At 54.9% G+C, this 16,747-nt stretch overlaps 1 protein-coding gene across 1 annotated transcript in view; it reads right to left on the minus strand.

Annotated features, from left to right (window-relative positions):
- Window positions 1-16,747, minus strand: part of SPNS3 (SPNS lysolipid transporter 3, sphingosine-1-phosphate (putative)) — a 40,929-nt gene continuing 24,182 nt past the window's right edge. The window contains exons 7-10 of the mRNA XM_060082224.1: window positions 8,452-8,517; window positions 1,508-1,606; window positions 1,236-1,407; window positions 1-89 (exon numbers count right to left, since the gene is read on the minus strand). Coding sequence (XP_059938207.1) covers window positions 1-89; window positions 1,236-1,407; window positions 1,508-1,606; window positions 8,452-8,517 — 426 coding nt within the window. The remainder of the gene's footprint in view (window positions 90-1,235; window positions 1,408-1,507; window positions 1,607-8,451; window positions 8,518-16,747) is intronic.

The raw sequence follows: 16,747 nt of genomic DNA on the forward strand, positions 1-16,747 counted from the left end.
TCAGGGGTCCTCTGGGGAGGCATCTGTGCTAGGAAGCAGGCATTGGCTCTCCATGGCCTCGCTGTCCACGTCCTTGCTGTCGGGGATCCCTGTGGGAAGAAATCGCTCAGCCAGCCCCAAAGGAGGCAAAGGTGTTTTGGGACGAGGCCTGGGCACAGTCTGTCATGAAATCCTCTAGCTTCCGTTTTCAAAATAAATTCCAGATCCGACCCGTTCTCCCCACCTTCAATGCCAACACCACGGTCCCAGCCCCGCTGCTCTCCCCTGACGGCTGCAGGGCCTCCTATGGTACCTCTGCTTCAACACTAACCCCCTACAGTCTGTTCTCAACACAGCAGCACCAGAGTGGTGCTTTTAGGATGTAAATCAGACACCTTGGGGCTTGTGCACTGGAAACCAGAAAGCAGCTCACATCTCACTCTGTGTAAGGCCTCAGTCCCTACAAAGGCCCCCAAAGCCCCCACGCTCTGGTCCCATTACTGTCACCCTCGCCCCAACCACTGGCCCCCTTGCTCCTGCTCCAGCCACACTGGCCTCCTTGCCAGTCCTCAAACACATCAGGTCCATTCCTACCTCGGGGCCTTTGCACTAGCTTTTCCCCCTGCCAGGAGCACCTTCCCCCAGATAGCTGCATGACTCAGTCCCCGCGCAGTGCGGACCTCTCTGACCACCCTTTCAAAAACTGCAACCTGCCCCCACCTGTTCCTCTCTCCCCACTTTCCTGCTTTATGTCTCTCCATAGCACTTATCACCTTGAACATACTCTATCTTTTACTTCTTCTGTTTGTTTCTTGTTTGTTTCGCTTCATGGGGGCTCGGACTTGGTGTTCACTCCCCAGCATCTGCAGCCTTGCCTGGCACATAGCAGGGACGTAATAACTATGGGTGGGGCTTCCCTGGTGGCGCAGTGGTTGAGAGTCTGCCTGCCGATGCAGGGGACATGGGTTCGTGCCCCGGTCCGGGAGGATCCCGCATGCCGCGGAGCGGCTGGGCCCGTGAGCCATGGCCGCTGGGCCTGCACGTCTGGAGCCTGTGCTCCGCAACGGGAGAGGCCGCAACAGTGAGAGGCCCGCGTACCGCAAAAAAAAAAAAAAAAAAGAAAAAATAACTATGGGTGAATGAATGAATGAATGAACAAATAAATAAACTAGCCAGGGGCTCAGCAGGTGGGTGGTGATCCTTGCTCCTATAGGGTCAGCCCTGAGCCTGGTATGGGTGCAAGGCGGCAGGGGTACCTGTGCCTGGCTGCCGGGCCTGGGCCTGGTCTCTCTCCAGGTGCAGTGCAGTCAGCAGGAAGCAGCCACCACCCAGGGCGATAATGAAGGCGCAGCACAGGAAGCTCTGTTGAAGGCTGAGGAAGCGTTGCAGGTAGGAGTCGGGACGCCCAGCCAGCAGGGCGCTGGAGATCTGCAGAGGAGACAGGCTGGGTCTGTCGGGCCCACCAGGCCAGCCTCCAGGCCTTCAAGTGCACTTCCTCCCTGGAGCCCTGCCATCCACCCAGCCTTACAAGTCCAGTGAGGTAGGGGCTGCCGGCATCTCCCAGGACGTGGCCCACTGTGATCTGAAGCGCCTCTGCTGTCCCCCGGCACCTGGGTACCACCACGGACTGCAAAACACAGAAGCACCAAGAGAGCTCCCCAAGCGAGGGCAAGGAGTAGGTGCCCCCTCATGTCCCCCGGCTGCCAAGGACCAGCCTGGTGGGGTGACAGCCTGGCCAAGAGAGTGGGATGGCAGGGGGTCGACGACCCCAATGCCTGAAGCCCCACCACTGAGCCTTCGGGTCGCTTGGAGGCTCAGGAAGGCTCCCTGGTCCCCTGGGATGGAGCTGCCAGGTCCCTGATGAAGGCCACCCCTCTTGAGAGTTCGCTGTTAAATCAGGGTGGCCAGGCATGGCTGTGACAACAGTGATGGGGCAGGTGTGTCCCAGCTCAGGGGCCCAGAAGGCAGTAGCGTGGGCTGTGGGGTAAAGAGCGGGTGCACAGCTAGGCGCCTGCACGTGTGGGTACCTGGGCGGAGTGGTGTGGAGGGCTCAGCCCCCATCTCAAGAAGCCCCTCTGGGCAGAGACCGAAGGCAGCCTTGCTGAAAAGGCCCACTTGGGAGGTTAAGAATATGAATTCTGGGGGGCCTCCCTGGTGGCGCAGTGGTTGAGAGTCCGCCTGCCGATACAGGGGATACGGGTTCGTGCCCCGGTCTGGGAGGATCCCATATGCCGCGGAGCGGCTGGGCCCGTGAGCCATGGCCGCTGAGCCTGCGCGTCCGGAGCCTGTGCTCCGCAACGGGAGAGGCCACAACAGTGAGAGGCCCGCATACCGCAAAAAAAAAAAAAAAAAAAAAAAAAGAATATGAATTCTGGGGCTTCCCTGGTGGCGCAGTGGTTAAGAATCTGCCTGCCAATGCAGGGGACACGGGTTCCAGCCCTGGTCTGGGAAGATCCCACATGCCGCGGAGCAACTAAGCCCGCAAGCCACAACGACTGAGCCTGCGCTCTAGAACCCCCCGGGCCACAACTCCTGAAGCCCGCGCGCCTAGAGCCTGTGCTCCGCAACAAGAGAAGCCACCGCAATGAGAAGCCCACACACCGCAACAAAGAGTACCCCCGCTCGCCACAGCTAGAGAAAGCCCGCGCGCAGCAACTAAGACCCAACGCAGCCAAAAATAAATAAATAAATTTATTTAAAAAAAAAAAAGAATATGAATTCTGGAGTCAGATTGTCTGGGTTCCAGTCCCACGCCCCCCACTCACTAGCCGTGTGACTTGGGGCAAGTCACTTCACCTTTCTGTGCCTCGGCCTCCTCATCCCCATATGGGGATAATAATAGTACCTACATAAAGGGTTACTTTCATTATCGTTCCTCATCTGATACCTGGAGAACATCAGGCTGAAATAATGCCCTATGATTCTAAGGGGCAGGAAGCGTCCAGGCATTTGGACGTGCTGTGCCTTCTGCTTGGCAAGCCTTCCCCTCCCTGGTCCAGCTGGAGCATCCCCATTCGTCCTTCAGGACTGACCTTTGGGCCACCACCTCTGTGAAGCCTTCCCAGAGTTCAGGTGCCTGCCCTGAGCTCCCCCAGCTCGTGTGCACCCCTAACTGAAGGCACATCCCCCTCAGCTGGAAGAGTTCATGGTCCTCCTCCCCTTACCCTTACATTGTGCAGCAGCAAAGCTCCTGCCTAAGTTCTCTTGGGGTCCCTGGGGTTCAGCAAGGCACCAGGCACAGAGGGGACTAGCTGAAAGTTTGCCAACTAAATAAGTCAAGTAGAACCATCTTGGAGACTGGTCTCAGGAGAGGCCCTGCCAGAACCCAGGGCTGCAGCAGGGGAGGGGAGGGAGGCAGGAGGTTCAAGTAGAAGCCACACGGTCACACAGTCCCAACAGGGCAGCCACAGGGAAATTTCCCACCCCAGAGCCTTAGCCCCAAGGCCTAGTTGTCCATAATCTGAGCCCATCATGATAATAATTATTAACATTTATTAAATGCTTCCTGTATGCATTTTCTGTATCTCATATACATATATATTTTTTATATATCCACTCAACCAACCCATGAGGGAGATACGATTACTAGCCACATTGTGACAGATGAGGAAACCCTCCACAGAGAGGGTAAGTAACTTGCCCAGGGTCACCCAGCCAGGCAATAGCAGGGCTGAGATTTGATCCCAGGCCTTCTTCTCCAGGGTCTGACCTTTGACCATTCTGCTGTTAGAAGCAAGAAGGAAACTTTCCAGCAATATTTATGCATTTTTTATAGAACATTTGGAAAACAGTGAGAAGAACCAAGAGGACAAGCTCACCCCTAGCCCTGAAAACCGCTCACTGGCAGCGATATCGGGGAAGGGAACTCCAGACAGGGGACGGTGTGAGCCAAGGTGTGAAGGCCAGAGCCCGGGGACTGGAGGGAGGGCTTTGTGGGTGGGCAGGGCAGAGCAGCAAGAGTCACTCTTGAGGGTGACCGGCCGGTCCCGGAGTCACCGGCGCTGAGCCACTCTGTCCAGGTGGTGAGAGAGGCCGGGCCTCCCACCCATCACCTGGACCTGCCAACAAGCCTGAGAAGGAACTGACCACAGCTTTGCACCTTCCCCAAGTGCTTCCTTCTCATCCCATAATTATGTGATTACTCACTGGTGGTTCTGGGCAGAAGGGCAGGGCCTCCTAGAAGATGGACTCAGTGTCCAAGAAAGTCCATGCAGGGGCTGGCTGGACCCTCCCTTCCTCCCCTCCCAGGAACTCCAACCTGCGGGACCTGGACCAGCCCCTGATGCCAGTGGCGGGAGACGTAGGTCTCCCCCTGCCTGTTCTGGGTCCCCAGGGTCTCCATGTAGCCAGGGGCCAAGGCTGGGCCCCACCAGCAGCTGAAGAGCCCAGCAGGTAATTTTAGAAGTTCAGAGGCATTTGGGTTCCCCAAACTCCAGGCTCACTCTATTCCGAGACAAAAACCCCTCTGTTTTTGACTCGCCCTTCTTAGAAGAGCTGTTCCCTTTATAGCCAGAGGCATAACCAGCGCCAATCAAGGGCGTGCATCAAGGGAGTGCAGAAAGTCAGTTACTGGTTACTGCACCAGTCACCAGGTGCAGACTCCCTGGCAGCCTGCCTCACGTTCCCCACTCAGCCTCCCCACCCAGACACCCCTGGGAGGGTGAGACTGACAAGTGAGCAGACAGCTACCTCGGGGCAGCAGGCAGAGCAGGGAAGCACGGAGACCGGCCAGAGGGAGAACAGGAGGGTGACGACCCCACAGCGGGAGGGGGTGGCGATGTGCTGAGGAGGTGGGAGGTGAGCCTGGTGGCGGATTTCCAGCAGCCTGAGGACAGACCTGGAGCGAGTCCCCCTTCTACCCTACTCCCCACGGTTGGCTGGCGGTGGGCAAGCTGGAGCGGAGCCCAGACAGACAGGAGGGTGGGGAGGGAGCCAGAGACACCATCAGTAGGTCTGGGGAAGCAGGGAGCTCATCTGGGGAGACACACTCTCCAGCCTTCCAGGAAGCAAGGCCTCCAGGGGGAGGTTGCCGGAGGTGGGTCTAAAGTGGGTCTTGGCTGTAATCAGCCAAGGTCCTTTTTATTAACTGACCCACCAGGAGGGAGGGGCTTCCCAGCGTACAAAGAGTGAGCTCCCCGTCAGAGAGTAGGTGAACAAGGGGACGGACTGCACTAGTCAGAGTGTCGCAGAGGGTTCACGAGCTGGGGAGCTGGCTACACTAGACCAGTGTATTCCAGTGCGTTCTGAGGAACGGCTCTACCGGGATCACGCAGGACATTGGACAGCAATGCAGATCCCTCGACCCAGCACAGACCCAACTGAATCAGACTCTGAAGACAGAGGGCCTGGAAGCTGAATTTGTAACAAGCTCCCCCAAACCTGATTCTTAGGCTCAGTGAAGTTTGGGAACCACTGAAGAGCCCCTGAGGTCTCTTCCCCAGAGAGAATCTGGATTCTCCTCCTTGTGGATAAGCAGATCAAAGAGAGCCGTGTCCCTGAGGCAGGACTGACATGGGGCCATGGAGCCCACAGCAACCCCTCAGGAACGTGCGTGATACGGGCTTAGCTCACTCTGCCTGCGGAGCCTGGGCGTAACTGGTAGGTAGGTACCACCTTTCTACCTACTGCACACTTGAGCAAACCAAGGCCAGCCAGAGAGGCGCAGGGCTGGGAGTGGAAGCAGGTGGACTGTTCCAGAATCCTGGCTCCTGGGCTCTGCTGCCCTCTCACCTTCTGTGCTTCAGGAGCAAGGGCAGCCAGCAGGGACCTCCCTGCACTTCCTGCCACACCAGTGTCACCACACTTCCTGCCCCTGCCTTGCTCCAGGCTGCTTCCTCCCCAGCCCCATCCCACCCACTGCTGGCCTCTCTCCACCCATCTCCCCCTGGAGCCTGCTCCTGCCTCACCTCTAGAAAAGCAACCCCAGCTACCTATGACCTGCCAACTCCAGCTACCACTCTCTCTCTCCTCTCTCCCCTGCGCAGCTTCTTACGCTCCAGGTCACGTCACCTCCCACCCTTCCTCACCCTGCCCCCAGCTGCCATCTGTCTGCCCTCCGCCCCACAGCTGGGAGCCCCCCACTGCCAGAGATCACTCCACCCTGGAGCCTTCCCCCTCTCTCTGTCAGGGGACTGAGCTCCCAAAACCGCAGGGACTGGTCCAGCTCCGGCCACCAAAGTGTCACAAGGCTGTCCTCCACTGAGGGGCTTTGGGAAGGTGGGGAGGCAGGGGAAGGGGGGCTGGAAGCCTTCCTGGGATGACACGCCCCACTAAGCTTTAGGGGCTGGAGGCCTCCAAGCCAGGGGAGGACCGTGGGGAGCACTAAGTAGGCTGGATCATGTCCAGCCCGGCCCCCTGGGCAGTGCCAGCCAGCTCCCCAGCAGACCCAGATGGCTCAGACTATGGCTGACTGGCCCCCTCACCCCTCCTCTCCTGCCCTCAGCCCACACACAGCTCTACAAAGAGCCTGGCTCTGCCAGGTTAATCATTCTTGCAAACACAGACACGGTGGGCAGGGTGGGGGACACACAGGCGCAGTCTTCACATATCTGCAGGGCTGCCGTGTGCAGCAGGGAGCAGGCTGGGGGTGGGGACGTGGAGGAAGCTGCAGGGGGCAGGATTCAGAGGACAAGTGGGCAGCCCCACTCAAGACAACGTTTGCCTGGGACTTCCCTAGCGGTTCCACACTTCCAATGCAGGGGACACAGGTTCAATCCCTGGTCGGGGAAGTAAGGTGCCACATGCTGCACAGCTTGGCCAAAAAAAAAAGGACATTTGCCAGCACGATTCCACATACTGAGGGCTTTCCTTCAGGCTATCTTGCTTACCCCACCAGGCTGGTTATGATTACACCCTATTTTTTTTTTTTTTTTTTTTGTGGTACGTGGGCCTCTCACCGTTGTGGCCTCTCCCGTTGCGGAGCACAGGCTCCAGACACGCAGGCTCAGCGGCCATGGCTCACAGGCCCAGCTGTTCCGCGGCATGTGGGATCCTCCCGGACCGGGGCATGAACCCGTGTCCCCTACATCGGCAGGCGGACTCTCAACCACTGCGCCACCAGGGAAGCCCATGATTACCCCTTTTTATAGACTACCCCTTTTTATAGACAAGGAAACTGAGGCCCAAGGCCGTTCAGCAGGTCTATGGCTGAGTCTGGGATGGAGCCCAAGTCTCCTGCCTGGAGGGAGGAAAAGAGAAGACCCGCCAGCCCTGCAGCTGATACACCCACCCAGGAGTCAAAGACAGGACAGCCGTCTACATCTGCTGAGCCTGGGCTGAGAAGAGGGCCAGAGCATCTAGACAGAGAGTGAGCCTCCCATCCACAGCAGTATTCAAGCAGGTTTTGTTGGCTAATTAAATGACTACACTTCCCCACAGCCCTTTCAAACTCAGATTCCAGGATGCCAGGATTTCTCTGGGAGATGGAAGATGAGAAAGTAGGAACCACTGACTTGCTATCAGAATCCCAGCCAGCATTCTCTGTGCCAGGCACAGGGCAAAAGCTTTACATGGATAATCTCATTTCACCCTCATGATAATCCAGGAGGTATTTTCATCCCCATTTTCCACACAGGGAATCTGAGGCTCGGCGACACAAAGTAACTTGCCTAGGTCACACACAGCTAGTAGGTGGCAGAAGCAGGACTGAAACCCAGGTCTGTTTCCAGAATCCAGGTTCGTGCCCCTGCACTAGACCCCCTTCAGGACGGCTCTCAGTCAACTGCAAGCTGCTCTGGTTCCCTCACGCCCACCCAGCCCTGGACTACCAGGAGGCAGGAGGAGGGCTCTTGGGGTGTCCCTCGGTCTGGGACCCTGTGTAATCCACAAGGGCACAGCCCTTCAGTGTTCAAAAAATTTCCCTGCACATCTCCTAGAAGGAGGCAGGGAGGCTGGATGGAGAGTGTGAGGCTCAGGGAGGGTCCTGCTAGACTCTGGACCTAGCAGTCATGGGGTCAGGATAGCATCAGCCCTCATTATAGCCTGAGCCGGCCCCTTGCCTTGCAGCTCATGATATGGGAGCTGGGGTGGCCTGGACCCACCTGGGTTCAGTGGCCCTGAAGTCCAGCATCCCTGTCTGCACACCCAGAGTGGAGGCCAAGGAGCCTGCTTGCTGAGAAGAGCAGTCAAGAAAGAGGGAGGGAGGCCTGGAGTCAAAAAGCCCGGGCCCCAGTCTTGGCTCAGTGCCTCTGCAGGCTGTGTGACCTTGGTTCAGGCACCTACCCTCTCTGAGCCTCCATTTGCTCATCTACAAAATGGGAGTGATGGTCAAAGGATATGTCTGAGACTGTCAGGGAGGCCCCTGGTCCAAGGTGACTGTTCACTGACCTTGGTCCCCTACCCCATGGTCTCTGAAGCCCCTCCTGACCTCTAGGCCACTCAACAGCAGAAGTCCAGCCCTTAGCAGGACAGACTCCAGCTGCCCCTGCTCAAGAGGCCCCAGGACCAGCCCTCCGTTCCGACTCCCACACCTACCAGCAGGATGTCAGCAACCACGGCCCAGTTGCAGGACAGGAGCAGCTCCCCGAGGGCCAGGAACACCTGTGAACACAGGGTGGTCGGGATGAGGCTCCCTGGATCTCAGTCACCAGCCCCTCCCTCCCCATGCTGTTTCTTCCCCCCTGTGGAGAAGGAGACTGAGGCTGCCCAGAGGAAGGACCCATCGAGACTTACTGGGGTGGGTGAGGTTTGCAACTGTTTTCCCAGTTGCAGCAGCCTCCAGAGTGGGTAGACATTCCCATCTGGGCAGACTGGCAGCCATGACCCAGAGAGGAGTGCAAGGGCCCGGGCCTGGCAAGAGCACTCCCCCTGATGGACGGCCCCCAGGTTCTAGCCACTGAGGTCACCCAGGGAGGCAGCCAGGACTCCCAGGCCACGTTTAAAGGTGGAGAAACAAGGCACTTCCCTGGTGGTCCAGTGGGTAAGACTCCACGCTCCCAATGCTGGGGGCCCGGGTTCAATCCCTGGCCGGGGAACGAGATCCTGCATGCGTGCTGCAACGAAGAGTCCGCATGCTGCGACTAACAAGTCCACATGCTGCAACTAAAGATCCCATGTGCCACAACTAAGACCCGGCACATCCCAAATAAATAAATAATAAATACAAAATTTTTTTAATAAATAAATAAATAAACAGAGGAGAAAGGTCCAGGGCTTGCCCACCCTCCCCTTTGTTCCCCTAAGGACTATGTACACTAAGGAGGTGCCTACTGCATGCCAGCCAGACTGCCCAGTCCAGGCCTCCTATCAACAGCCCCTCCCAGGCCTTCCCCTTCCCAGACCGCGAGAGCGGCACAGGGACGTGAGCAAGGCTGAGACAGTAAACTGTGCCCGGGTCAGGGCCAGGCCTTGTCTGAGGTCGCCAGCTGGCCCAGGGCAAATCCATCCTGAAACAAGAGGCTTCCGGCCCCCGTCCAGCGCCCACCCCCACCCCGGGCACCTGTGGGGCCGGGATAACCTTGTGTGCCCACCCTCCGCCTCACCATCTGGGGGCTGCTGTGTGCCTGTCTCTCCCAGCTCCCTGAACCCCCTACCTCGTGCCAAAGGATTAGGACAACCCTCATTCCACTCACTCAAGAAGAGTTTAATGAAGCAGCAAGAAGGAGGGGAAAAGTCTCATTTCTCAGAGCTTCTAAGGGCTTATTGCTGGAGTGGAATTAGTCATCCCTGGAGTCACGGGGCTGTGCCTGGGGCAGCCCAGGCTCTGGATCCCAAAGGCCTACAAGCGCCCAGGACCGCGGAACCAAAGGGCCACTGCCTGCACACTGACTGCGTGCCAGGCATGTCCACTTTTGTCACCCATCCAACTCTCAGCCACCTCATAAGACACGTATCATTACATCCACTCCACAAATGAGAACTCAGGCCCAGGGTCACACATCAAGCCACTTTCTGGTGAGCCCCTCTCCCCTGCGGCAAGGTGAGGGACAGGAAGCTGTCGGTGAGGTCGGGGGGAGACTCCGAGAGGTCCCAGAGACCATAGTGCTGGGTGAGGCTGGCAAGAGGGAAGTCAGAGGAAAGCCCAGGATGGGGAGGGCTTCCAGGTGGAGGTGGCATTGAGCAGAGCCCCGAAGGATGGGCAAGATCAGCATGGGTCTAGAAGAGCCCCAAGGCCGTGCCAGGCAGAGAACCCTAGTGAGCAGAGGCGAGGAGGCAGGAAGGCACCCATGAGGCTGGGCGGGCAGGAGTGTGGCTCAGGGCTGCGGAGAGACGGCAGGACCCACTGGGAAGGGGGAGCAGCGGGTGTCTTCTCCCAGTCTCACTAGCCTTTGGCCCTCCACAGACTGGGGAACGCTTGAGGGCAGGGCGGGCCTCCCTCTGGGCCCAGGGCTGGGCTCCCACAGGGGTGGGAATCAGGAAGTGGCCAGCTGGCAAGCTTTAGGCGGGGCCCAGGCAGGCTGCAGACCTGCATTCCAGCCCCACAGGGTCTGCCAACCCGGCCTCCTGGGACCAACGTGAGGGCAGCTCACACCCATCCTTCCCTCGACTCCCACATCCACCAGGACTGCCAGGCCACTGCCCTCCTCCCACTTCCAGCTCAAAGGCATCCTACCCTCCATAGCCGGGGCCCAGCCACACAAAGCCTGCTCTCTGCGGGTGCTGCGGTCTCCCCACTGCTGCCCTACACCCACGGGACATGCTGAGATACAACTTTTCCTTCTGCCAGCTGGAGCAGGGTGGATCCTGACCCCAAAATAGGGCCAATCGGAGGGAGGCTACAGCCACAACGGGGCCTTTCAGGCTGAACAAGCTGCCTGAGGATGCCAGGTTTCCTCAGACACACCTGGAAACCCACCCCAAGCCACCAAATCCCCGCCTCCACGCAGAGGCTTTGAGGAGCGGAAGGCCCAGCTGGGGAGAGGCCACCTCCTAATCCCGTAATTACAGAGTCTCCTGAGGCGGCTGCCTGGGCTCAAGGAGGGACACCCCATCAAAGAGGTGTGACCCCCTGGAGGGACACCCCATCAAAGGGGTGTGACCTGGCCATGTGGGGCCACCCTGGGCAGTCACCACCCTCTGGGCCTTGGTTTTCCCAACGCTACTACGATAGGGTGGCCCAGTGCCCCAGCAGCGCCCCCCACCAACAGCCTTTGCTTTTAAAGCTGCAAGATAACTTTGGTTGGTCCCACAGGCTGCGTGCAAATCAGGTCTGAGAAGCCAGCGGCCCCCACGACCAACGCAGACTTGCGTTCCGCAATTAAAAAACAAAACAAGCAAGAAGGGCCCTGGTCTGAAGTTAAGTCACGGTGAAGAATGTAGCCAGCCAACCGTTCAAAGCTCCTCCCACACGGGCCCCTCAGCCCCCTGGATGCCCTCTTCTGCACGGCCACAGGCCCCTTGCACTGACCAGGTCCCCAAACCTGCTCTCTCCTCCTGTCCCCCCCCGTTACTGTCCTCGCCCAGGGTGCTTGAGGTAGCCAGGATACAGGACCCACCCACAGACTGGCCGCCAGCAAGCTGCCCAAGCGGCCAGACATGGAAAGGGGGAGGCGGGGGGCTCCTACATGCCTTGCTCGCCTTCGCACCCCTCCAGACACCGATTCCTGTCCATTCTGCATCCTAAATGTCCCTCAGATCTGCCCCCTCCTCCCGGCCACTGCTGCTGGCCTGGTCCAGGCCTCCCCCGTCCCTCCGCCTCTCCAGTTTCCCAGGCCCCACCATCCCTCCGGACAGCAGCCCCGGAGGGGACTTCCGAAAGGGAAATGGGAAATCTGCCCTCATCCCCTTAGTGCCTGTTCATGGTTCCCTGCACCCTGACTGCGTCTCCCTGGGTGATAGGGCCTGGGAATACCGCCTGAGAAGCGTGGAGCCCCTCAACCCCTGGCCTTTCCATTTCAGACTCAAGAGGATTTCCCCCTCGAGTTGGGGCGGTGATGATGCATATTTCTGGCCTTAGTCACCCCCGGCCAGAGAGGCGTACACACACACACACACACACACACACACACACACTCACACACACTGACACAAGCACATGCACTCACATAATACACAACCACACAAGCATGCACAGACACGTGCATCCTCAAAACACACACACACACACACACAAGAGCTCCAAGACCCATGCACACATACCTAGACCCATAACCTGGGACACATACGCAAAACTCACACACCACAAAGACACATACATAAGCAGTTAACAGGGATGACATTCTAAGTATTAAAATATGTGTGGCAAGAGTACCAACCAAACAGACAGCGGCTGACGACCCTCGTACAGAACTTGCTGGAAAACAGCCTAGCATGTACATGTGCATGCTTGTGGTCTTATAATGTGGACAGCAAGTTGTGCACAATCACATGGGCACACACACACGTATACATGTACACAAACATGCTCTTGCTTTTGCACTCATGTGCATACCTGCACTCGGACATGCACACACTCATACCGTCACACACAAAGACACCCTCCTCACGTACACCTACACGCACAGGTAGGCATGGGCAGGGAGCAGGATGGAAGCTGGAGCACCTGCCCCAGAGGAGGCTCAGCCCCTGTGGAGTGGAAGGGACAGTGTCTTCACTTTGGTCCATCTCAGTCTTCCAACTGGGCAGTAACTGATCTCTGAACTGCAAAGAATGGATTCTAGGTGCCCCCAGGTAGGGAGAAAGCAAATGTCTCCCATGGGCTTGTGGAGACTCAGGCAGAGGTAAGGCCGATCCTCCCCTTGCACAGGTCAACTCTTCACCCAGTGTGGTTGAGCCAGTCAGGATGCAGGTCCCCGGCACAGATTGGCCACCAGCAAGCTGCTGGGCTGGCTGGCACGCTTTTCCCCTGGGCGTGCCAACCTGTAATTGCAGGGACTGTCTTTAGGGCACAAAGGTACCGCCCAGCTCCCATGGGCCAGCAAAGGCCCAGCAGCCTGGTAGACAGGCAGATGGGGAATGAGCTCCAGTCCTCCTGGAGAACCCAGCTGACACTGCAGGCTCTGCTGCCCATCCAAGAAGAGACACCTGCTAGATCCTGGCAGGGAAGTGGGGTCCTCAGAGGAAGGGTAGGTGGGCCTCTCTCAGCCCCTCGGAGGCAGCCTCTGGCAAGGCCCAGTTACTTCAGCCCAAGACACAAGAGCAAAAGGGCTGGGACTTCCCTGGTGGTCCAGTGGCTAAGACTCCACGCTCCCAAAGCAGGGGGCCTGGGTTCGATCCCTGGTCAAGGAACTAGATCCCACATGCCACAACTAAGAGTTTGCGTGCCACAACTAAAGATCCCGCATGAGGCAACTAAGACCTGGCTCAGCCTAAATAAATAAATAAATAGACTTGTCCAAAAAACCCGCAAGGGCCAGGTGGTAGGAGAGATCCCCCAAGCTGGGGCACCTGCATGGCCCAGCTGTCTGGGCCACCCAGGGGTGAGAGCAGGTCTCATAGCCAACCCTGGAATCCTTAGCTAACCCGGACCACAGCTACAATGGACACACATCCTAACTGCTCCCTGCCAACCATCACGCAAGACTCCCTTGTGGGCACCAGGCTCGGCAAATCCTGGGTCTCCATCTCTGGTCCTTGCTCAGGAATCACCAAGGCTGAGAAGGGCAGCATCCCTTCCCGGATGCAAAGGCCTCAGTGACCGCCAAGCTGGCACTGCTCTGTGTCACGGTGGCCACATTGCTCCTTGGGCCAGTAGGGAACTCAGGGTTACGATCTAGTTTGGGCTGGAAGGAGCCTTAAAGATCATCTGGGGCAGCTCCTGGGTAAAAACGGAGGGTTGCAATTGCACCATAGACTTCCCTTCCCCCAAAAGTAAAAAATAGTGCCGGGGGGTGGGGGTGGGGAAATGTTTTTAACCAAAGGAAAAAAAAAGCCTAATGAGGTAAGTATTAAATATTGGCAGCCAAGGCAAAAAACCAGATAATTCTGGAGTAAAGTAGAGAATATAATCCTTCTCAGCTCCTCCCTCCCCAGAGCTATCCTCCAAAACCCCAACATCTAGAGGGAAATAAGCTGAGCAGGGGTCCTTTGTTTCCACTCTTAACTGAGAACCAGTGGGAAAAGCTGCTGGGGAGAAATGGGTAAAAGTGGAAAAGTGAATAAATGACTCCAGTTACTAACTCCACATAAGGCCTAAAAACAGTAATTTTTTACTGTTTTTTACTGGGCCTTAGGCCCAGTAATTAAGTAGAATGAACCCTGTGATAGAGCATTTACCTAAATCCCAGAAGAGAGAGCAGAGCCCAGGTGTTCTAACAAAGCCCCTCCTGCCTTACCTGAGCCCTGCAATTCCCTCAGGCAACAGAAAACCTAACACTCAACTCTCAAACTGCAGCCCCTTTGGGGAAGAGAATAGTCACAGAGAAGTCAGGAAGAGAGTAGAAGAAAAGAAAGAGTCACCCACACTATATCAAAGCAAATTCAGTATCAGAGCAGAGTTGCCCACACCCAGGCTAGAGAAAGCACTCAGTATGTGAACTATGCAAACATACAAAAAAAAAAAAAAAAACAGAGAGAGAAAGTGAGAGAGGGAAGGAGGTAGGAAGGGAGGGAAGAGAGAGAAGAAAGAAAGAAAGAAGGAAGGAAGGGATGGAGGGAAGGAGGAAGGAAAGAAAGAAGAAAGGAAGGAAGGAAGGAAGAAAGAAAGAAAGAAAGAAAGAGAAAGAAAGGAAGAAAGAGGGAGGGAGGGGGAGGGAGGAAGAGGGAGGGAGGGAGGGAGGGGGAGGAAGGAAGAGGGAGGGAGGGAGGGAGGGAGAAACAGAGGAAATGGAAAGGGGGAAAGGTGGAGAAGGAAGAAGAGAGAAAAGGAGGAAGGAAGAAAAAAGAACCCAACCTAGAAGACAGATGATAGGAGAAGGAGCAGAGGAAATACCTTATAATTGTTTCAAACTATATTGAATAGTAATTCAATAAAGAGCTCAAAAATCAAATGAACCCCCAATAGGATGAGATATAAAAGGATATTACAGACTTAAGGGAATAAATGGAGGAGCAAAGCAATAAACAACATTATTACAGAACTAATAAATTAAAAACAGTCAGAAACAGAATAGACATCAACTAAAGTAGAATCACCAATATAGAGAAAGGCTTGAGATAATCACACAGATTGACTGATTTTTAAAAAACACAAAGAAGAAAACATTGGGACCTCCCTCGTGCTCCGGTGGTTAAGACTTCGCCTTCCAATGCAGGGGGTGCGATTCGATCCCTGGTTGGGGAGCTAAGATCCCACATGCCTTGTGGCCAAAACAAAAAAACAAAAACAAAAACAAAAAAACAAAAAACATAAAACAGAAGCGATATTGTAATAAATTCAATAAATACTTTAAAAAATGGTCCACATGAAAAAAAAACTTTAAAAAAGAAAAAGAGAAAACATTTAGAGAGAAGTAAATGATATGAAAGACAGGTAAAGTAGATCAGGGCTGGGACTAGAGCACGGCAAGTGAGACACATAGGGTACCAAATTTAAGGAGGTACTCAGTCTCTGGGTTGCACAAGTGTAGGGTTAGCCCCTGGGAGTGAGTGCCTCCTTAAATTGTGCACCCTTATGCCTTGCTGTCCTTACCCTAGTCCCAGCCCAGAAGATGATCCAACACAGGTAAAAAAAAAAAAAACTCAACAAATAAACAAACATAAGAAATATTCAAAGAGATGAGAGGGGGAAGGAGGATACTCAGTACTGATTCAGCAGATAAGAACACTGTTACGAACAAACTTTTATATGATATAGAATAGTTAGCATTGAGATATATCCTAGCTGTTGCAAGCAGCTTCTAACATGGCTCCAGAGACCCCTGCCTCTGTATCTCACCCTGGGTGTGGGCTGGACCTAGGGATGTGCTTCTAATGAGCAGAATACAGCAAAAGTCATGGGATACCACTTCCGTGATTAGGTTACAAAAGACCGTGACTCCCCTTGATAGACTCCTCTATTGTCTTCTCAGCCTACACATATTCAAGAAGGGAGCTGCCATAAGAAAGAAGCCAACATAGCAAACGAACTGAGAGCAGACTCCAGCCAATAGCCAATGAGGAGCTGAGGCCCTCAATCCAATATCACAGAAGGATCTGAATGCGGCCCACAACCACTGAGTGAGCTTGGAAGCAGATCCCTCCCTAGTTGAGACTTCACATGAGACCACAGACCCTGGGCCAACGCCTTGATCGGAGCCTACAAGAGACCATGAAGCAGAGGACCCAACTAAGCTATGCCTGGATTCCTGACCCACAGAAACTGTGAGATAATAAATGTGTGCTGTCTTAAATGACTACATTTGGGGATGATTTGTTACACAGCAAGAGATAACTAATACACTACCTAAGCCACTGAATTTCAAGAATAAATAATGTAATCTTCAGGTATCCAGATGAAAAAGTGAATCGATATAAAAGATTTTTTAAACTTCATTCTTCACAGCAATATTTCATACGAAAAGACAATGGAACAAATGTTTGCAAAGTAATGAAAGGAAGAAAATGTGAACCAAGAATACCATACCCAGTGAATTGTTGTTCAAGAAAAGAGGGAAAGAGGAGAAGGCAATCTCAAACATAAATGAACCAAAGGAAAACCACCTCTCTAGCCCTTTTTGGTTTGGAAAGGGGGACAGAATGGATTAAAAACTATTTAACCACAAAATCTACTCAGGAGTTGAACCAAAATGAAGAACTCAGGAATGGAGCATCTATGCAACAGATGGAGAATGAGTATTGAATCTATTTAAATCTGAGACTACTGTTCCAGATCTAAGGATTATGCTTAGAGAAGAGACTGTGAGTGTTATAAATCTAGAAAAAGTAAAAATAATAATATAACTAACAAAAACCA

Source organism: Mesoplodon densirostris, chromosome 18, assembly GCF_025265405.1.
Source record: "Mesoplodon densirostris isolate mMesDen1 chromosome 18, mMesDen1 primary haplotype, whole genome shotgun sequence".
In the NCBI taxonomy this organism is placed as follows: Eukaryota; Metazoa; Chordata; class Mammalia; order Artiodactyla; family Ziphiidae; genus Mesoplodon; species Mesoplodon densirostris.